We start from the raw sequence: 23,949 nt of genomic DNA on the forward strand, positions 1-23,949 counted from the left end.
CAAACCACCTCAGTGTGTTCCTCATAATGCTTCCTATCACATCCAAATCCACACCACAACGCTCCTTTATATCCTCATTTGTCAGCCTGTCTCTCCATGTGACTCCACAGGCTCCTCTTAAATAACTCATTTCCACTGCTCTCACTCTTGATTTGTGTCCTTCCAACAACGTCCAAGCTTCACTTCCATACGTTGGAGTTGGTATCACAATACTGTCATGTAGTAACTCTTTCACTCCCAAGCTCACTTCCCTGTTTCTTATCACTGCTTTCAAAGAACCAGCAACCTTTCTTCCCTGCTGTACCCTTTCAAGAACTTCACCCTCCAAACCTCCATCCTTACTCATCACACTACCCAAGTACTTAAACGTACTCACATTTTCCAATTCCTCACCATCCAACCAAGCTGAACATTCACTGACTTCACCTCTCTCAAAGACCATCACTTTACTCTTCCCTACATTCACCTTTAGATTCCGTTTCTTACACACTCTCCCAAACTCATCCACCAAGTCTTGCAGCTCCCCTTCATTTTCACTCAACAACACAGTATCATCTGCAAACAACAGTCCAGGGAGTTTCCAAACACTATCCTCTCTCACCAGGGCCACGCCAACATCCACTACCCTACCTTGTACCTCTTTTATTACCCCATCCATGTACAGATTGAACAACCATGGAGACATGACACATCCCTGTTTCAACCCAACATTCAAAGAGAAAAATTCACTTAGTTCACCATCCACACGCACTGCAGCCTTCGTACCATCGTACATACTCTTCACAGCATTCAACAACTTCCCATCGACTCCATATATTCTTAACACTTTCCACAATCCTTGTCTATCCACCCTGTCATATGCTTTCTCCAAATCCATGAAAGCCGCATACAACTTCTTTCCCTTCTCTAGAAACTTTTCCACTAAAGATCTAAGAATGAATATCTGATCTACACAACCTCTTCCCTTCCTAAAGCCTCCCTGTTCTTCTCCAACTAATTTCTCTGTTCTTTCTCTAACTCTGTCAATAAGTATCCTACCATACACTTTTCCTATTATACTAAGAAGACAAATACCGTGGTGCCAGCTAATTTTCAACTTTTTTTTTTTTTTTTGCTAGATAGGTTAGAAATGATGAGAAAACATGGAGAACAACCATAAAAGCACTCACAGAAGCCATTTAGGTCAATTTTGGGGTCGATTCTCCCTGACCAGGTGGGTGAAAACTTTGGAGTAACGCCCATAGACTTTATCGGCCGCCTCCAACGCCCACCAATTTGAGGTAGGAGATCTTCGTTTTCATCATCGGTAATTATGATATTCGAGCCAAAAACACTCTTGTTGGGTACACAGATGATATAGGAAGGCCTAGAGAGGTGCGGGAATATCCCAGCCGATTTTTGGGCGCCTTGGCAAATATATGAAACTGCAGACGTACATGCACGTCAATGGCACTGTCAGCGCATATAGGGGCCGATGTACAACTGCATCAATGGCACTGGGCAGGTTAACCCGCCCCGTCCCGGAGACGTGAATTCACGTCCTCACATGATATGCACTCATATCCCGGAGACGTAAATTAACGCGGCAACATTGCAAGGTCCCTAATTTGCACAATTTTCAATTTAATTTGCACAATTTTCAATTTTCGAGTGATTTTAGGCACGTATACACGGGACAACTTCCTCTACAAGATGCCAGGCAGGGACAATGCCTTACCCAGCATGACCTCCTCCCCCCCCTGCATGCCCTTTTCTCAGCAATGCACCTGTTATCAGTGACCTGGCCAGTAAAGCCATGTCATGCCACGGTACGAAATTCAGGGCCAGAGTGATTCCCCAATCGATGACAATGTGGAAGACAAACATTAGAGGAAGAAACAGTCAGAAATGATGATCAGGTAATGTGGCAAAAAAAGGTCAGGAATGGTGATGAGTTAGTGAGTGAAACAATGCTTATAATGCCTACATTGACATTAGGAGGTGTAGGAGGACTACTGGGCCTTGGGATAGGTCACTGCCTCCGAGAAATAGGCCATGAAGCCTTTGCCCAGAGTCAGACACATTAAAAAAAAAAAAATGTTTGAAAACCAATACACTCTCGTACTACATATAAATTCGTACCAAATACATAAATAAATACCGTTTATGAGTGGTGTGGAATAGTTATCCTCCCATAGAACTCATTTTCTTTGCAGCCAGCCTGATAGAAAACCATGTAAGGTAAGGAGGTACTCCTACCTGGATCGAGTATTTTAAACCTCAGGTGAGTGATTTCTCTATGAATTTTCGGTTTCTCACCAAAAGCGGATGTTTGAGCCAAAAAAAAAAAAAAGGGTCCAAAAATGTCTGGACTGGGGCGTACCACTGCCCAGAAAACATCGGGATGGGGGGGTTAAGCTAACCTCAGGTCTTCTTTATCCAGACACTGCTGATGGCTTTATACTGTACGGGGGCTTTATTCTTCCCTGTGTGGAATACAACTTTCATGTGCGGGGGGCTCCTCACATCAACAGGATGGAATCAAAGGCTTTTCATCTCATTAACTCTCCTCCTCTGATTCCCTTCAATCTCTAGCTCTCTCTCCCATCACTGGAGTTTTGCATCTTTATCTCTGTTCTATTGTCACTCCAATAGCCACCGCGTTTATGAACTGTTTGCCTGCATCCTTCCTCCATCGTGGCAGGCATGTAGCGCCTGTCTGGCAGCAACCTTTCACTCTTTTTTCTATCCAACTCTCTAATGCAAGAATTAACCAATACTCCCAGTCATTCATGCATGCAACAGGTCAACTCTGAAACTGTCTCCCCTTGTCTGTATTTTTTTCTGCCTACGACTTCCAGTCTTTAAGCGCAGTGTGTCTAGGCATCTCAAACTGAGTGGATCAAGAATTTGGAGCTCTTTTTGTTTAATTATTTTTATTTATTTTACTTTTTTTAGAACGGACAATTTTACAGCCTTCCAGACTCCAGTTCCCTCTTCGTGGAGAGAAAAAAAAAAAAAAATGCTATGGGACCAATCAGCTCCCTTTGACTCATATTGTGATTTTTTTAGATGTTCCCTACAACTCATGTGCTTGGTTCCAATCATAGGCTGGCTAGTCAAGGCTCCTACTGAGTGAAGATTTATACTGCACTAAAGGAAGGCAAATGTAGGAGGTGATGCTAGGGATGCTTTTTTTTTTTTTTTTTTTTTTTTTTTTTACCAGTATCTCTGCATGATTCATCCAATCGAATCTATCCTTTGACAATTCCTCACACATTCACTTACATTTTCATATATAGCCATCCCTTAACATCCATGTTTTTAACATACACGGTTTTAAATATCCGCGGGTGGATACAGCACCGGGACTGGATTCACTACAGCATTTTATCTTGTTGAACTCTGATGACACTGTTCACTGCAAATGTAACATTATCCCAGGCACAGTTCATGGCTGTTTTAGTGATGGCATTATCCAGTGAATCATGTATAACACTCTTCCTTTTGGCCCCTTCATTTATTAATGCCATTAGTTCATCAGGGGAAAGTTAGGGTGGGCTGGGAGTATTTCTTGTCTTCCATGTTCTCCTTTGCAATCTTGTCGGCAAAGGGCTTTGTCATGTTTACCAGCTGATACAAGGGGAAAGCACCGTGACTGGTTAGTCACACCAAAGCTTTGTGTGTATGAGCCTCCGTCATTGGCTAATCGGAAATCAGCTGGTAACAGCTGAAACGCCTGATGAACCTATGACCCTCCTCCCAATGCCGAGAACAGGTAAAGTGAAAATTTTAACTGGTTTTATAGCTTTTCTTGCCCTTATTACTGTATTGTCTGTAAAGACACCTTGGTCCCAATTAACGCGCCTGTATGGTGGATGTGCAAGCGAGCTCTATTTGATATCGCACTAATTGATACACATAACTTATGGGGAAAAATTCATTTGGTGGATGAATGACTCCAACTTTGGTGGCTAAACTTTTAAAGACTGACAATTACCCTAGTACTAAATAATAGTATATGTACATACACACACACATACACATACCTTCAATGAGCTGGTCTAAACTGGTTTGCTACCCCCCCTCTCGTAAATAACACGAAGCAATACTCACCGAAATTGCACTGAAATCATATGAGGCTGGCTGAAAGTATTATTTTATATAGTGAATTACTGTGATAAAATACAAGTGATCTAGTGATATTTTTGCAATAATCAGAGAAGTCATGATGCTATGCGCGCTAGCTGATGAACATTTCTGTGACTGCAAACTGTGCAGCTATGCTATGAAATGAATCATGACATATCAATAAGCTTTATAAAAGCAAGTGGTAATAAAAGTCATTCATGAAGTTTGATAAAGTTTGTAATGATTTTCCTCACATCGTTACTGTTTTGCTAAAGTCTAACATAAACACTGGAATATCATGACAAAATAGTAGGAGACCGGCTAGAAGTGTTTTATTTTTATTATTATTGCAATTACTGTGATGAGGTAATGTGGCTGTAACCCTATTTTGTATGGAAAATAAATCTCGTGGTTTGGTGGAAATTTCCGCCTCCCTGGGCTACTTCCTGCGTCTGTCAAAACACACCTTGTATTCTCTCAAATCATTCTCCATGTTTGGAGTGCTTACAGATATGCAGTTTGCTGCACATGATAGTAGAAAGATTGACGTTTGTCTGACAAAAATTTTAGCTCTCAAGATTAACGATACGTGGTTTAAAACAGTTGAAAACACAGTTTCTTTCCTATTTCTCCACAAAGAGCACGGTCAATATGTTGTCATCACAGCCGCTGCAGCCAAAGGGTGAAGGTATCTACAGACGCCAAGATTTGGCAGATCTGCACAATGGAGAGCTCTCGCAATGTTTCTGGTGTTGATGGTATCAGTATAACCTCCTCTTTTCTCACCTGTAATGCATAATCGACAGATGCTATCTTGTGCGGTGTTTGTGATAGATGGATGCACAAGAGATGTAGTGGTATCAGAGGCAGACTGCGAGATAATGCTGATTTTATGTGTACGGCGTGTCGGGGAAAGCAGGTGGAGATTCTCAGGCGTGAAAGGATTGAACTTGCTGGTGAATCTCTTGAGTGTGTGGAAGAGTTTTGTTATTTGGGAGACATGTTGTGTGCTGGAGGTGGGGCTGGAGCTAGCTCTGTGGCTAGGGTGAGAAGTGGTTGGAAGAGGTTCAGGGAGCTCTTGCCTCTTCTAACAATGAGAGGGCTCTCCCTACATGCTAAGGTGTCTTTGTATGCAGCATGTGTTAGGAGTGTAATGCTGTATGGTAGTGAGACCTGGGCAGTAAAGGAGGAGGATATTCGCCGGCTCAGACGTACAGAAATGACAATGATTAGGTGGATGTGTAGTGCGTCCCTGCGTGCAAGGTCTGGGGGGGCTGGATTTACGATGGAAGAGTTGAGAGGTAGGATGGGACTGGAGTGTATTGGTGTTGTGATGAGGAGAGGTAGATTGAGATGGTTTGGACATGTGGAGAGGATGGGGGATGATAATTGGGTGAGGAAGGTGAGAAGTGTTAATATTGGAGGTGGGGTTATGAGGGGTAGACCGAGAAAGACATGGGACGAGGTCACTAAGTGTGACCTCAGGGTTAAGGGACTGGACAGGGAGGCTGCGATGGATCGTGCAGCGTGGAAAGCCGCCATTAGGTGATCAAGGCTGACGCTTGCAAGCATGTTGGAGCCTTTAAAAGCTAAATGAAACGAAACGCTGCAGTAATCACATCTCTGCTGTGAGGGCTTCACCAGCAATGTTAATTTCAGATGTTGTGGATATTAGAGAGCTTGCACTATTTAGGAATCATGCTATTTGATCACGTGCTAATTGGGACCTAGGTGGATGTACAGTACACAGGAAATGGGGGGTGCCATTACTCACGGAACATTTGTTTTTGTTGTCGGCTGTGTTGATGATGTGGAGGCTAGAGGAGGGAACTGGGACGAGGAGTCAAAAGAGGCCATCCAGAAGTATTCACTATTTTTAACTTTTTTAGTGTTTTTGTATTAAATGAAGTGGTTGTAAACATGCACACAGGGTTTTTCTTTATTTATATCTGGAAATGGGGGGTCCAGGGATGTTTTTAAGGGGGCAGCAGACATCCAAGGAATTTTAACATACACAGGTGTCTCTTGTTACCTAACCCCTGTGGATGTTAAGGGAGCACTGCAATCTTCCTGACTTTCCATGCCTCCTCCTGGCTTCAAACATAGTTACCTATGTCCTTTTGTAATAACCAAACTGAAACGTAACAAAATAATCATGTTGTCCTGGCCACGATCCAATCTCAGGCCCTCATACTCCGTACATGAGCGCGTTACCACTGAACCAAAGAGAGGATCCCTGCTTTGCCTCTAAGCAACGCAGGCTTTTATACATCCAATTACACTTTGCATTCCTCCAGTGATATAAATTCTCTCTGTACATGATCATTCGACATTAAGTACCAACTCTCCCTCACCATGACCAAGAAACTTTCCTTCTTCACAGCTTTCATGCACAGTCAGGGACAAATGTTTGTCTAGTATTTCACCACTACCAAGTCTCACATTCCTCTGCTGGATAATATTCCAAAGCTAAAAGAGGCATGGTATGTTTTCCAATCAGCAGATGATTATGAAAGGTCATGGAGGAAAGTAATGAAAATGCCCTTGTATATGCAATGGAATAGTACCAACTTCTTTCTTATCTTACCAAGTCTATGCAAGCAACATATATTCCATCCTTTTTTCTTTTTTTTTCCTTTACTACACCAAGAGGTTGTTCTTGAGCAACACACAATCATTTGGTGGTAGCAAGGAGAAAAACTTAAAAATCAACACAGTATGGAGAATAATCAATTTTGTATTTAATTCCCTCAGTCAGTGTGATCCTTCATGAACTGCATAAAAATATCTTATGGCAGCTAGAACACAATGAAAACTTGTCAATGCAGTGGAAAGAGTATTTTTGATCATTACATCAGGATTTAAATTTGCATTCTGCCTATGGGTGACTTTACACTCTCTCTTCTGTCTTTCCATTCTCTTCTCTTCCTTCTGCCTATGGGTGGCTCTACATTGAGTGACAAGACTTATGGTTTCCTGTACACCAGGAAACCATTTAGTGCACTGAGTGGTAACCAAATTATGGTGCCTTGTGGTTTAGTGCATAATTAAGGTGCTCCAATCGGATTGGGCCTGTGTAGGTTTATATCCAAGGGATGGTTGGGGTTTACTGCTCACATAATGCCACTCAGGGATGAGTGAGGCTGGTCATTCTTATCTTAAATGTCAGGACCAACTTGTCTAGCCCTGAGTTCCTATGCCCCTTAAGGGGCAACACAGGACTGGATGATGGATGGATGAAAGTATATTATCAATAGCACGGGACCAGTAAAACCCAGTGAGTACATAAATTACAGTACTAGTAAAACATACAAACCTTTACAAGAGAAGCATTGATGTAGCTGGTATTGGCATCTGTGAGTACTATTCTTGTATGGTCATAAGGAAGAACATCTCGATAGCGGTTCAGATTCCGGTTAACTGCTGCTCTGGCTTCTGTACATGGCAGGTCGTAGGTTCCCTCACTACGAATTCTCTGTAAAATAATTGCAATAATTATGTAAACATGGTAATACTGTACTTTATTACAAACTTGTAACTACTGCATAGCTTTCCAAGGTGTTGTAAATTGCAACAGTCATAAGGGTAGCTGGTTACTCGTGCATAGATTATCTTTTTACTTAAGGGCAACCTCTAGTAACAAAATGTCCTATAATCAAATTTTTGCATATCGAAACTGCATTTTTTTTTTTTTTTTAACAAAACCCCTTCAATGAATTCCCAATACAAAATGATACCACTACAAAAGATTTTTTAAACTATACAAACTGCAAGACACAAATAAATGAACAGCCAACCCCCAAGATGGTGTGTCTATACTGTCTTTTATTTGCATCACACCCTTTCACTGTGTGTCTTGTTGGAATTTAAGCAGCAAGTGAAGTGCGATGAAATGAAATACTGTAACTACGACGTCAGGCAAGTTAGGAACTTGTTTTTAGACTTTGTGAGGCTGGGTAAACCTTGTAAAAAAAAAAAATGTATGCCCAATGAACAGATGTTTTAATTGACTCTATATACAGTACTATGAACTGTCATGCAATGGATTTTTCAAACATCCTCATTGTAAAACAAGGGTGTGTTGTACTTGGGGATGAATAAAATTGTCACACACATTAACCATGTACAATATGGTCACTGGATATAACCACATATTACCTAGGTCTTATTAACTTACCCAAATTATTCTGCATATATGGTGTTTCTTTACTGTGTAATAATGACTGGTTATGTATTAAGGGTGACTACAGTCACACATGATAACCCTGTACACAGATATTAGACACATCCCCACATGGCCCAGCTGTTACTGACTCTTATCAGAATTATGTTGCAGGTATTGCGCTTCTTTATGTGCATAATTAGGACTGGATATGTACCTGGGAGGGGGTAACTAATTTCATGTTTGATAAAATCCTCTATGGTCACTTGACAAAACCCTATATACGAGGGGTGATTAGAAAGAAATGACAGTGAGTCCATAAACTTTTATTAGCATGAAGAACTATCAAACTATGACTCACATTCCTTCAAAGTACTCCCCTCCAACCTCTATGCAGCGTTCCATTCTCTTTCTCCACTTCATGAAGCAAGCGTGGTACTCTGAAGAGGGTATACTTCGGAGTTCTGAATTGACGGTCCGTGCCAAGTCTTGGATGCGATGAAATTGCTTCCCAGCGATGGCAGATTTAATTTTTGGAAACAACCAAAAGTCACAGGGAGCCAGGTCAGGGGAGTAGGGTGGGTGGGGGAGCAGAGTTATACCTTGTTGTTCCAGGTACTGCATAGTGAGGCGAGCTTTGTGGGGTGCAGCATTGTCGTGGTGCAGCAAAAGGCGAGACCGACGGCGGGTTGGTGCGGTGTTGGCCTTGTGTTCCAAGACTTGTGGAAGGACCTGGTCTGTGTAGTATTGGGCTGTGATAGTGGACTTTTCAGGCATCACATCCACGCATATTGGTCCTTGAGAATTGAAAAAGATGGTGAAAAGGCGCTTCCGGCTGCGAAATCCTTCCTTCAAAATCTGAGGTCGAGGGTCTTCATCGCCCAACCACACCATGTTTGACTGCTTGTCACGGGTTGTGAAGAATGAAATCCAACACTCATCTCCAGTAGCAACATCTGAGAACCGTTTTGGACCATTTGGTTCAAATTCAGCAAGCCAGACACGACAAATCCTCAACCGTTCAGCCTTTTGCTCATCAGTCAACAAATGGGGTATCCATCGACAACACTTCTTCCTCAGGTGTAATTGTTCATGCACGATGTCATATGCACTCCCATAACTGATATCAAGCTCCAAGGCTAAGAACCTAAGAGTTACAGTTGGATCCTCGTCAATGATGGACCGTGCACGGACAGTTGTTGCTTCGGTCACGGATGTCCGGGGGCGTCCAGAGCGTTGTTCATCTTTCAATTCAGTTTTTCCTGCTGTGAAAGCACGAATCCAGCGGGAAACGGTTTCCAGGGAAGGAGTAGTGTCTGGATAAACTTGTAATAATTCCCCTCGAATCTCTGTTGCTTTCTTTCCCAGTTTCCACCTCGTAAAAATGTAGAACCTGCAGCCTTCTTTCGAGTAATCCATGTTTCTGGCCAGAGAGCAAAAACAAGAGTGAAGCATTCACTCACAACAATAAAACAAGAAAAGTCAGGCATACGGCGACAAGTTCAAACTCGTAAGGACAGGCAACTCTGCACTCTCCTTGCTCCCCTACCTCCCATCATTCAAGGTTTTCATGTTATAGCACGAACTGTCATTACTTTCTGATCACCCTTCGTAAACCATAAGCTGAGTGGAATCTGAACTTTTTTGCAAGTACTGTGTTGCTGCAAGTGTGCAATGAGTACAGTGAAGTGGATATATACTTGGGGATTGGAGAGAGGGGTGGCTAAATTTACACAAGAGTAAACCTCTGTTGCCACTTCACATAATCACAAACTCCAAGAACCCATGATATAACCTCATTATCAAAAAATTGTTATCTAAATTATCTTTACTTAATCTAACCCCTTCGGATAATGGAGGTTTGCCTGTGCATTTATGGAAACTGACTCGCCATTATGAATCTAAATTATAACTGTAGAAAAGCAGCTCACACAATTTTTTTTTGGGGGGGTGGGGGGATGCATCCAGATGGAGAATATTATTTCTATACTCCCCTCTATTATGCCTGGGCAAGAAATGGAAGTGTGGCAGCATCCACAGGAGAAGGCTTAGATTCAAATAATATTTCATGAATACTATACTTCGAATCACGCTTTCATTCATCGCTGACATACATGAGAGATGGTCATATCAAAAGTATATCTTATTTTACAATATATAAATATGACCTATCCACCAAAATGATGACACCTTCTGCCACACTCCAGGGCACTCTCACAGCATTCTGACTGTAATCATTAAAAATATTATTTAATATATTTTCAGCATTAATGGGCAGCAAAAATTGTACTGATAACTGAAGTGAACTGATGATGTGTATGATATTATTAATAAATTAAGATGATGACAAAGCTTACTAACTTAGTTATTAATTTCATACAGTGAGCAGCAAAAATTGTACTGATAATTGAAGTGAACTGATGATGTGTATGATATTAATAAATTAAGGTGATGACATAGCTTACTAATTTAGTTATTAATTTCATACAGTGAGTCGCCCTTTACACTGGCTAACCACTCCTTACACAGCACCCCCAATCTCTACCCTTCACCCCTTTATGCTGGCCGTCCATGGTTTACGTGCAAAGATTGTGCCTACAAACGCCAGATCCGTGCCTTCAACATTCAAACACTCATGTGGTGATGTGGCAATCCTGGGCCACAAAGCACCTGCTCCAAAGCAAAGCATGGTTCAGACACAAGTGTTGAGCATCCGGATAGGGCCATAAGGCTCTCGTTTTTACTAATGGGTAAACACGTTATGAAATTATTATTATTTTTTATATATTTATTCTATTTTTACACATGGAAGAAGGAGCCAAAAGCCAGTGGCCTGCAAACTGCTCCAAGAAAAAAACAAAAACATGACAACAGAGAGCCAAAAACAAGATTCATTCATTTCAAGATGCCTGGGCACACTCACATTTGAAAGACAGGAAATCGTAGGCAGTAGGAAAAACAAACAGAGGGAGACAGTTCCACAGCTGACCTGTTGCATACGAGAAAGACTGGGAGTAGCATTTAACTTTTGCATTAGAGAGTTGGACAGAAGAGGGATGAGAGTTTGTTACTAGACAGGTGCTACATATGCACCATAGTGGCGGAGGGGTGCAAGCAGACAATTCAGAGGAGCAGTGACAATTGAGGGAGTGACAGAAAAGAGATAAAGATGCAACAGTGTAGCAAAGACAGAGGCTGAAGGGAGCCAGTAAGAGGAAGAGAGATAGAGACAAAAAAGAGTTGTGATTGATACTAGGCTGTCATAGAGAAGGTTCTGGTGTGCCACTATACTTTAAAGGCTAAGCTTAGTGCTCGCTGTCTGGCTGTTTGGGGTGTGATGGGATAAACGTTGCATGAACGAGAGTGTGACTAAGAGAGTTTATACATAAAAAAAAAGGGGAGGGGGAAGAGGGGGGCGGAATCTAACCTAACATACCAAGCAGAACCCAATCTAACATACCAGGCGGAACCCAACCTAACAAACCGGGCGGAACCCAACCTAACATACCGGGCGGAACCCAACCTAACATACCGGGTGGAACCCAACCTAACATACCAGGCGGAACCCAACCTAACATACCAGGCGGAACCCAACCTAACATACCGGGCGGAACCCAACCTAACATACCAGGCAGAACATATCGGCATGGACTACCAAGAAGGAAAAGAACGTGCGGAACATGACGGGCAGAACGTAACCCATGGAACAACTCGAAGGATAGTCGAGGAGGCCAGGGAAGCAACAGGGGGATAGGAGTACAAGAGGAGGCTGCGGGGACGATGATGGTACAAAGACAGGAGGAGAGGGCTGAATCTGGGCTGCAAGAATGCTTAGAGAAGTGGCCAGCAGTTGAAGGCAGACTGGCTGAGGCATGTGAGAACATATGCATGAGAGTCCTCATGCCGACTCTGCAAACCCTGCAAGAACAGAACAAGGCGATCCATGATCACTTGACACAGTTGAAGAGCTTGATGGGAATGGAAGGGAGAAACGAGATGAGCTTGAGGTCACAGGTGCAGCCAGAGACTGTAGCAGTATACAAAGGATCGGCAAAGAGGGCAAGATATAGTGATGGCATGGGAGACAAACAAATGTGGGAGACTAGGGGAACCCAGCCGGGGGAGCAGGAACAGATGCAAGAGACCATGACTCTACATCAAGAAAAGTCAGCAGTTAGCGGACAAGGGCCAGGGTGGCAGAGGTCAGGGATTCTGAAACTGACTAGATCAGAAACAGAAGAGCTGACATGCGCTGCCCCTCTGGGCATGGAGGTGACATCTTCCGGCTTGAAGGAATTGATTGCTGCCATGAGGTCGACACAGACCCAACTACCAACCTTCAAAGGGAATAGCCGGAGGGAGTATTGGGAGTTCATTCATACATTCAAACAACACATAGGAAGGGCCGCAGCCCCAGAGGAACATAAGCTGCAGACACTCATGCAAGCATGTGCGGTGCCCGTCAGGAACACACTACAAACATGCAACTATTTGGACACAAGAGAGGGTTATGAGAAGGCGATGGCCATATTGGAGGACAGATACGGAGACAGACATCAGTACGTCCGAGAGATTGTGGAAGGAATACTTGAAGGGCCCATGATCAAAGGTGAGGATGAGGGTGGCCTTAGAAAATTCGCCAACGAGTTGGGGTCTTGTATTTTGAGTCTGGAGACCATCAGGAGATTGCAGGAGTTGGACACGGTTTGCTCGATGGACGTGCTGTCGCGTCGGTTGCCTGAAAGGGCACTTAGGCCTATGCGGTATGAGGACGAAACTTTTGCCCACAACAAACGATATGGGTATTATCCCGGCATTAAATGGTTGAAAACTCTGATCCTGGAGGAAGTGGACAGAGTGTGTGTGAGGAGGAGAACCAAGGAAAGGGGAGCAACCACCAAGCGAGCCACTGAGGTTGGTGTTAGAAGGAATCCAGATGGGCGTGTGATCGGCTTGGCCACCAGTGGTGATGACGAATCTGCGAGCAAGAGAGACATGTGTCGGCCGTGCGGGGGGCTGCACACCCTGGTGGGTTGCAAGAAATTCTGTGCCGTTAGAGTTGAAGAAAGGAGGGCCACAGTCAGATGGCTCAAATACTGTTCTGCACACCCTGGTGGGTTGCAAGAAATTCTGTGCCGTTAGAGTTGAAGAAAGGAGGGCCACAGTCAGATGGCTCAAATACTGTTATGTTTGCTTGAATGATACCCATTTGGCAGCTGAGTGCCGGGCCTCAGTATGGTGTGACACAGAGGGTTGCACTGGGAAGCATTCACGATGGATACACCCGACCGGCACCATAAGGCAAAGGCAGGAGTCCCGGTACCATTGGGAACCCAGGAAGGGAGACGGAGCATAGCCACAGATGGAGGGTGAGAGGAAGCCGAGAGATGATAGTCGTCGATACTCAGCAAGAACAGGCACATGGAAGCGAGCAGGTAGTACACCGAGCAGAGCCAGAGAAGAGAAGTGCTTCCCGTGGACAGACTGACAAACGTGATGAGGCAAGCATGGAGGCCCAAGCTTGAAAGGGACAAGGGCGGGAGCGAATGACTCACTGCTACGGCAGGAACAATGCAGATACATGGGCAGCTTCGCAAGGTGGCGTTGCCCATTACTGAAGTGAAGGCAGCTAGTAAAGGCTCGGATGCCGTAGTCCAGACAAGAGCACTTTTGGACTCTGGCAGCAACCAAACCTTCTGTACGACCCAGTTGGCAAGCAGGCTGGGGGCATCACGGAGAACTGTATGGGTAACACTAGACACTATAACTCAGGTGACGGTGCAGCGAACTGAGGAGATAGACTTAGTAGTTAGCAGCGGGTGTTCCTGTAAACCGAACCGGAAGATATCGCTACATGGGGTGATTGTCACTCAGCGACTCCCTGCAATGCTGAAGGAGTCAGTAGCCTCTGTACAGCTCACGGCACAATGGAGTCATTTGGCGGGAATAGAGCCACGGAACACATACGAAGGTGAGGTGCAACTACTGATTGGTCTTGATGCTCCGCAAGCATTGATGCCCTTGGAGGTCAGGGCAGGGAGCAGTGGAGAACCCTTTGCGATAAGGACGCCGCTGGGATGGACCATCAGCAAACCCGTACGACCTCATGCTAAGGTGGAAGACAGACCAGAGGAGGTAGGATGTGTGGCTGTAGTGGACAACAATTCCCAGGAAACACGATTGGAGGAGCAAGTGCGACAGTTTTGGGAACTGGATGCAAGTTACTTGAAGAAGGGAGATGGCCTATCCGTTGAAGACAATAGGGTGATGGAATTGTGGTCAAGCATGGCGACAAAGGTGATGGGGCACTACCAGCTCCCTATACCATTCAGACGAAATCCACCCAAGCTCCCAGACAATAAGTTCATGGCACTGAGGAGGTTAAAGGGCCTGAAGAAGAGGCTACTCAGAGACCTGCCCTTACGCCAGCGCTACGCAGAAGAGATGCAGTCTACTGACGAAGGAATAAGGTTAGCAGAACAACTGCGACACTTCACCTCACTGGGTGGCTTCAGACTCACCACACGGGTGAGCAACAGTAAGGGAGTACTCAAATCCATTCCCGAATCAGAGAGACATAAGGGAGTAAAGGAGATCGACATAGAATGCAAGCCTCTTCCTGTGGAACGAGCACATGGAGTAAGGTGGGATCTAGAGAAGGACCAAATGGCAGTGGTCATCAAACGCTTTGAACGAGGGGGGTCAGTTACAAGGAGGGATCTCTTGCGTGTAATCAGCTCAGTAGCCGCTTGGATTCCTTGCGCCATTCCTCATTCACACCAAGGTCATCTTCCAAGAGGAATGCAGGAGGAAGAAAGGGTGGGATGAGGCTATATCTGACAGCAATGAGGTACGGTGGCGACAGTGACTGGTAGAATTAACTCACCTCACAGATTTCAGGATACCACGGTGCTATGACCCAAGAGGTGCAAGGGGAATGTCATTTCAACTACATCACTTCTGTGATGCTTCGCAAGTGGCGTATGGAGTAGTATCATACCTGAGGATCTCAGATGGGACCGGAGATGTTCGCTGTGCCTTCGTCTACGGAAAGGCCAAGCTGACCCCGCTAAAACAGCTGACTATATCCCGTCTGGAGTTATGTGCTGCTGTGTAGCCTGTCAAGGTTGAGGAGACAATAAGGCACAAGCTGTCGGTCGATGCGGGAGGGTCAGTCTTCTGGACAGACAGTGTGATAGTACTACAATATATATGTAACACAGAGAGGCGGTACTACAATATATATGTAACACAGAGAGGCGGTTTCACACGTTCATAGCCAATCAAGTGGCGGCCATACACGAACAATCAGAAGTGATCCAATGGAGGCACATGGGTTCAATACTGAACCCAGCAGATGACGCGACACAAGGACTGAGTTGCTACGAACTGAACAGAGGGTATAGATGGATTGAAGGGTCCGACTTTCTCCAGCGAGAAAACAATCACTGACCCCAAGAACTCCAACTTATACTCGGCCTGGGGACGGACCCAGAGGTAAAGGGGGATGCTACAACTATGGCAATGGAGCTAAGCATGGAGAAGACCCGCTGGCGAGATTGTGGTCCAGATACTCGTCCTGGCACAGACTGCTGTGGGGAGTTTCATGGATTAGAAAGGTTTTGTATTGGAGGCAAATGGGAGGACCAAGGCAAGTTGACAAATCAAGACTGAGGGTGAGCTCCGAGCATCTCAAGCAGCAGTGTTGGGTTGTGTACTATGGGAATAATATGAATCCGAGATAAAGGACCTGAAGGAGCGGGGTGCACTTAGGAAAACGAGCGCACTGTTCCCTCTGGAGCCGCATCAGGGGGAGGACGGACTCTTCCATGCTGGTGGACGGTTGGAGAAAGCCCCCTTGACGACGGACAGCAAATACCCCGTGCTGTTGCCATGGGACCACCATGTCACGGAGCTAATAGTAAGAGAAACCCATGAGAACAAGGCTGGGCACTCAGGAAGAGAACATACACTAGCGGTAATGCGCCAGGAGTTCTGAGTGCCTAAGGGACGAAGGCTGATTGACCGGGAGCTAAAACGGTGTCTTGTTTGTCGCCGGGTCAATTGGAAGGAGTCACTGCAAAGACAAGCTAACCTCCCTGCCGACAGGGTATGCGTGGTGGAGGCACCGTTCACACACACAGGAGTGGACTGCTTTGGACCATTCATCGCAAAACAGGGTAGGAAACGGGTGAAGCGGTGAGGTTGTCTGTTCACTTGCCTGAACTCAAGAGCCATACACCCGGAGATTCTTGACGGACTAGACGCTAATTCATTCCTCAATGCAATGACGCGCTTCTCGGCAAGGAAGGGTGTACCAGAGCGCATTCGTTCCGACAATGGAACAAACATGATTAAAGCAAATATGGAGCTCCGGGCCGCAGCTCTCAGCTGGGAGAAGAATGACAAGGTCCACAATTCACTGCTGAGGAAGGGAATTGAGTGGGAGTTCAACCCACCGCATGCATCGCACATGGGCGGTGTCTGGGAGTGATAGATCCGGACAGTCAGGAAGGTCTTGCAAGCGATAGTAGGTGCGCAAGTTATGGACGATGAGAAATCCACACATTCTTCTGTGAAGTGAAGGAGATAGTCAACAGACAGCCCATCACCCCGACCTCCAATCACGTCAGCTACTTCGAAGCACTTACTCCACTGCATATTCTGCGCCCTAAGACTGTACCCCACTGCTGGTTAGGAGGTAAGACCGAAGAGCCTGTAGGGGACATCTACCAGAAGAGTTGGAAGCATGCACAGTCCCTAGCGGACCAGTTCTGGAAACGATGGTTGAAGGTGTACTTACCATCCTTACGACAACGCCAGAAGCATTTCAAGTGGTTGCGTAACTTCCGAGTGGGGGACCTGGTATTGGCGACGGATTGGAATGTACCCCGTAATCACTGGATTCCGGGAAGACTGGTAGAGGCAGATCCCGGTGATGATGGTGTGGTGGGGCATGTCAAGGTCGATCCCGGTGATGATGGTGTGGTGGGGCATGTCAAGGTCAGGAGGTCTGCACGCATAAACCTAACCCGCCCTGCGAACAAGCTGAGTCTGCTGGAACAGTGCGGCAAGTGAAAGTGTATATGGTATTGGTTGTAACCACCCAACGGGGAGTCTTACCGCATCTAACACGGTAAAGAGAGAGAGAAAGGGAGAGAGAGAGAGAGGCACAAGGATGCTGACACGGTGATTATATGTATGTACGGTCGTGTATGCATAACATCCATTACCCTAGCGGTAATGGACACCGGGCCTTAGAATAGATGCTATGGGCGAGTGTGGGGACAGTGTGTGGGTAGTCAAGGATGAGTGAGGGATGAGGTGATGCCGATCCCTGGATTTACTAGACGGAGACTCCAAAAGGGTGGAGTTCAAGCGATGTGCGACTACCCGGCCATCCTGTGAAAGTGTTACTGCTGTGAGAATATTATGCCCGTGAGGAACAAGTGTTGTGTACTTCACACCCCTACCCTCACACTGATACTGTAAGACAAAAATTGGACCCGCCACAAGTGAGCTTCCCTTGCTTACTTTTAAGAATACTTATTGAACTGCACGTGGTTGATGTCACGACATAATCCAATTACAAATGTAGGAAAGTAAGGACGAGAATTAAAGCAACATGTGTATACGGAAAAGTCTGGAAGGAATGAGAGAGTGTTTTTGATTGGTGATATGAATGATAAAGTAGGGAATGTGAAGGTGGATGGAACAGTTGGTGAGTGGGGTGTGCCTGCTGAGATAGATGAGAATGGCAGTGCGTTAGTGGACATTTGTGCTGGAAGGGGGTTGGTGATAGCCAATACCCTCTTCAGGCATAAAATGATCCACAGGTATACATGGCGAGTGATGAGAAGGGTGGGTGGTGAACTGAATGAAAGGAAGGCAATGATTGATTATGTGTGTCTGGATGAAAGGATGTGAAGATGTGTAATGGATGCAAGAGCTTATAGAGGTTGGGGGAGTGGACTTTCTGACCACTACTTGGTGGTGGCCAGAATTAGGAGACAAGTAAGATGGAGAAATAGAAGAAGGGAAAGACGAGAGGAAGGAGTAGTTGCAAGGAGAGTGGAAAGGTTACAAGAGGATGAGAAAAAGGCAGAGTATAAGAGAGAAGTGGAGGAACAATTGGGCAAATATGAATTGGAGCAGATGGGGGACGTGGAAGGCGTGTGCAGGATATTTACAGAAGAAATATGTGCAGCATGTGATGTGGTGTGAGGGAGGAAGAGAAGACAGACGGGGGTGCAAGGAACAGTGTGATGGACAGAAGAGGTGAGACAGGCTGTGGCACAAAAGAAGAAAGCATATAATGAATGGATGAGAAATAGGGGCGTGGAAGAAGTTGAGAGGCGGAAGAAAGAGTTATTTGTAGAAAGAAAGAGAGAAGTGAAAAGATTAGTAAGAAAGAGTAAGAAGAAAGCGGATAAGGAATTTGGAAGGAATTTGAGTGTAAAGTGGAGGGACTGTAAGAAAATGTTCTGGAAAGAGGTGAAGAGAGTAAGACAGGGTGGAAGTGAAGTTAGCAGGGAAGTGAAAGATAAAAATGGGAGATTACTAGTGGAGAAGGGAGAAAAAGTGAGCAGATGGAGAGAACACTTTAAGGAATTGTTGAACATACAGGAAGGAAGTAATGCGAGTATAAGTGGCTGGGGAATGGCTGGGAGAAGGAGGGAGGTGAGAAAACAGGAAGGAATCAGTAGGATAAAAGTTGTGGAAGCAATGAAGAAAGTAAAATTGGGGAAAGCCCCAGGAATTGATGGAGTGTGTGGTGAAATGCTGAAGCATGGGGGAGAGATAGTAGCAGAATGGATGTGGAAGATGTGCAGATTGGCCTGGGAGGAAGGTAGAGTCCCGGAGGATTGGAAGTCAGGTATAATTATTCCCTTGTACAAAGGAAAAGGGGAAAAAGAAGTGTGTGGTAATCATAGGGGCATTTGTCTTCTTAGTATAATAGGAAAAGTGCAAACGCTTAAGTGCAGAGTGCAACACTGGTGAGTTTCAAGTGCAGCGCAACTAAGAAAAGAATGCACAGTGTTAAGAAATTAGAATTCAGAGTGCAAAGGATTAAGTGTGGTGCAACAATGGATTACTGCAGGTGCTTCAGGTGTAACTTCTTACTGTCAGAGTCTGAGAGGAGGCGGGTTATTCTTCGCGACGGCCATGGACGCATTGTAAATACTCTGGATATTGCTAAATATTTTCCATACTTACCTCTGAATCCTCACTTTCCGGTTCCTTTTCATTTATTTCATGCTTTCTGTCCCTTATTTGTGTGAATAGAGTCTTAAATAGGTGCTATGCACATCCAGTCGGGAGTTATGTGGGTGTTTTTCTGAGTTAGGCTGGGTTAGGGTCCATAAGTACCTGTCCAGGAGGCATTTTCCCAATTTCCGGACAAACCCAACTTCCTGACATGCCTTTGGCTCTATTACATCAGTTATTGGAGGGATTACTGTACAGTATTGTATTTATATGTACAACTTCATACAGTATTGTATTTACATGTACAACTTCATATACCATTGAATTCTCCATGTAAAACTTTACAAAGTTAGTTTAGGTTATGTTTGAGCACGTAGGACCAAAAGACTCCCTTTATTTAGCGAACTGAGTTAGTAATCCCTCGGAAATACCGAACCTCACACATTTAGGGAACTTTCGGATATAGTGACTCACCCCTCCCCCTAACTGATTTGTTATATCGAAGGTTTACTGTATAAGTGTCTGGGGAATGGCTGGGAGAAGGAGAGAGGTGAGAAAGGAGGAAGGGATCAGTAGGATAGTAGTAGTGGATGGAATGAAGAAAGTCAAAACAGGGATATCAATCAATCAAGAAGGGGAAAACGCTGCAGGGTGCATAGCCTCACTCACCCTCCAATTCCACCCATATAGGTCCCTCTTGTGCAACCCTCCAGGCAGCGACTCTTCCCCCTCAAAGTACAGTAAGACCTCAATATAATGGACTTCAATAGACCAGAATTCGCTTTTACTGGAATCCAGGAGCTACCGGACTAAATTCCTATACTGTATATCGGAAAAAGTCCGATAAAGTCAGAAGCAGTCTGGGCTACCTGACCACTTCAGCTATGTTCACACAGTTAGTAAATAACACATGTCTATCAGTGCACAGTACAATATTATTATACATTTTATACCATTTGATTACTGCAGTGAGGGTATAATACAGTACAGTACTCCAGTGGAAGTGAAAACAGTTTAAAAACCGTTGGTGTGATCCGGGCTAATGGCTGATACATTGGAAAAAGTCTGGGTTAGGAGGGGGAAGTCCAGATGACACTTTTATCGGAGTTTCACTTTTTTTTTGGGAATGGCTTTGGCCCCAATTAGTCCACTATAGTGAGGTCTTACTGTATCTTTTGACAGGAGTGACTGACGCCTCCAGCCGTGAATTACGTGGCCTTCCCCTTGGCCTCCTCCATCCTGAGTTAACTCGTTCAGAGATTGCCGTGTGTGCAGGATCAGCCACAGGAAACTGGGACATGTGCCCACACAGCTGGAATTGGCACTGACGTATTATGTGGGCAATAGGCCTCAATTTGGTCTCACGGAGTAGTCGCTCACTGCGCACCCGGTTTTACTTGAGGTTTCCCATGATCCTGTGAAAACTCAGTGCCAATGGAGTCAATTCACTGCCTCAAGTCACTGTTAGTGCCCATGTCTCACAGCCATAAAGTAAGACAGGGAGCACCATTGCCTGAAGATGCGAATTTTTGTCCTTCTACACAATTAACGACAGCACCAAATACCTGAACTGCGTAAATCTATAACCCCGTAGGTCAGACCAATGCAACGAGAGATCTCACTGTCTGATCTACCAATGTTATGGACCACATTAACAACATAAGTGAATCTTTCCAAGACTACTACACCCAAAAAATGCTTGGACAGATTGAACTGCTTCATCCAACAAGCCACCAAATGCCTGGACCTTGGTCTTGGTCCAAGAGACCTTTAATCTCAATGGCTTTGCATTCTCATGAAATTTCTTGTGGGCACTCAGCAGCCTAGTATCTCCAGCGACTCCACTAGTATAACTGCATCATCAGCAAAGTCAAGGCTGGTAACCCTGATACTGCCAATTGATACCCCACAGTGACTTCGACTCACAGCCCAGTCCAATACTCAATCCATACATGGTGCTGAAAATGGGGAAAGCCTCAGGAATTGATGGGGTGTGTGGTGAAATGCTGAAGCATGGGAAAGAGATTGTATTAGAATGGATATGGAAGATGTGCAGACTGGCCAAGGAGGAAGGTTGCATCCCGGAGGATGGGGAAAGCCTCAGGAATTGATGGGGTGTGTGGTGAAATGCTGAAGCATGGGAAAGAGATTGTATTAGAATGGATATGGAAGATGTGCAGACTGGCCAAGGAGGAAGGTTGCATCCCGGAGGATTGGAAGTCAGGTATAATTATTCCCCTGTACAAAGGAAAAGGGGAAAAAGAATTGTGTGGTAATCATGGGGACATCTGTTTTCTTACTGTAATGGACAAAGTATATGGTAAGATACTTACTGAGAGTTAGGAAAATAACAGTGGAATTAGCTGAAAAACAGGAAGGTTTTAAGAAGCGAAGAGGTTGTGTAGACCAGATAATCATCCTTAGGTCTTTAATGGAGATACTTACTGAGAGTTAGGAAAATAACAGTGGAATTAGCTGAAAAACAGGAAGGTTTTAGGAAGCAAAGAGGTTGTGTAGATCAGATAATCATCCTTAGGTTTTTAATGGAAAAGTTTCTAGAGAAGAGAAAGAAGTTGTACCAGATATGTGGCCTTCATGGATTTGGATAAAGCATGACAGAGTGGATAGACAAGGAATGTGGAAATTATTAGGAATATACAGTACGGTACAGTAAAACCTCAATATTATGGACTTCAATAGATAAGTACAGTATTTGCTTTTATCGGAATCAAGGAGATACCGGACTAAATTCTTATACAGTACAGCAAACCCTCGATATAACGAATTAATTGGGGGGAGGGGTGGGTCGCTATATACGAGGGGTTCAGTATTTCCGAGGGATTACCAAACTCAGTTCGCTATGTAAGGGGAGTTGTTCGGTACTACATGCTCAAACATAGACTAACTCTATGAAGTATTACATGGAGAATTCAATGGATTATGAAGCTGTACATGTAAATACAATACTACATGAAGTTGTACATATGAATACAATACCTGTACTAAGAATATAGTATAATGTAGTACTGTTACAGTAAACTTACTGTGCCAGGAAAGGGATACTGTTGAAGTACACTTACTGTGTCAGGAAGGGAGGCTGTTGAAGTACACTTACAGGGCCAGGAAGGGAGGCTGTTGTCACTGTGGGTTGATTCGTGAACTTCCCCCGCAATTAGCAATCTTTGTTAAAAATATCTGGGGGAAGTTTGGTCGCGATTTGGCCATTCGCTATATACGAAATTTGCTATACCAGGATTCGTTATATCGAGGATCTACTGCATATCAGAAAAAGTCCGATAAAGACAAAAGCAGTCCAGTCTGCCTGACCACTTCACCTATGTTCACCAAAATAAAGTAAATAAAAGACATGTTTATCTATGTACAGTGCAGTGTTATTACCATATATATATTATACCATTTGATTATCACAGTGTTTGTCTTATACAGTACAGTGCTGCAATGGTAGTGAGAAACCGTTGGTGTGATCCGGAGAAATGTCTGATACATCGGAAAAAGCCCGGGATAGCAGGGGGCAGTCCAGATGTCGGTTTTATCAGAATTTTGCTTTTTTGAGAATGGCCTGGGCTGCAATTAGTCCGTTATAGTGAGGCTTTCTATCTATCTATCTATTGCCAAATGCCTTAACCCTTTAACCGCGGGTGTCATTCCAGAATGACATTGCAAAAACTGGACCAAACCGCGGGTGTCATTCTCGAATGTTTGTGAATATTTTGAATACCCTGCGTTTTTTTCGTGCACCAATTGTTTCAAGGGAGAGTAGCTATTAAGTTCTTTCACTCCAGCCGACCCCCACCTCCCTCCTCCCCCCCCCGGGGCCCCACCTCCCACTCCCTGGGCCCCCCACCCCACCCCGGACCAAACACGCATCAGTATCTGTCCAGCTGTGTGAGTGACAATGTGAGTGACAACACCGCTGATGTGGCAGTGAGGTGCAGGCAATTACAGTGCCTTTTACCTGCCTCAGTGAACACAGAGTGGGTGTTTATCGTATATGCAGTGTTCATATATGTTTATAGTATTATTATCAGAATGAGGTTGGCATTTGGTAATGGTGTGTGAGCGAAATATAGTGATTACAACACCGCTGATAGGGCAGTGAAGTGCGGGCAATTACAGTGCCTTTTACCTGCCTCAGTGAACACAGAGTGGGTGTTTATCGTATGTGCAGTGTTCATATATGTTTATAGTATTATTATCAGAATGAGGTTGGCATTTGGTAATGGTGTGTGAGAGAAAAATAGTGATTACAACACCGCCGATGTGGCAGTGAAGTGCGGGTAATTACAGTCCTTTTACCTGCCTCAGTGAACACAGAGTGGGTGTTTATCGTATGTGCAGTGTTCATATATGTTTATAGTATTATTATCAGAATGAGGTTGGCATTTGGTAATGGTGTATGAGCGAAGGTAATGGTGTGTGAGCGAAAAATAGTGATTTTAGATCGCTCA

General features: G+C 44.6%; 1 protein-coding gene across 3 annotated transcripts in view; it reads right to left on the bottom strand.

Annotated features, from left to right (window-relative positions):
- LOC145393507 (tyrosine-protein phosphatase non-receptor type 2-like) overlaps positions 1–23,949 on the bottom strand; it is a 568,853-nt gene that overhangs the window by 500,023 nt on the left and 44,881 nt on the right. For 2 of the 3 annotated variants that reach the window (XM_080267639.1, XM_080267638.1), the window contains exon 2: positions 7,427–7,585. In XM_080267639.1, coding sequence (XP_080123765.1) covers positions 7,427–7,585 — 159 coding nt within the window. The remainder of the gene's footprint in view (positions 1–7,426; positions 7,586–23,949) is intronic. The other variant, XM_080267640.1, reaches the window with a different exon arrangement.

Source organism: Coenobita brevimanus, chromosome 24 (genome assembly GCF_032717465.1).
Source record: "Coenobita brevimanus isolate Jiangsu-jjx chromosome 24, ASM3271746v2, whole genome shotgun sequence".
Lineage (NCBI taxonomy): Eukaryota > Metazoa > Arthropoda > Malacostraca > Decapoda > Coenobitidae > Coenobita > Coenobita brevimanus.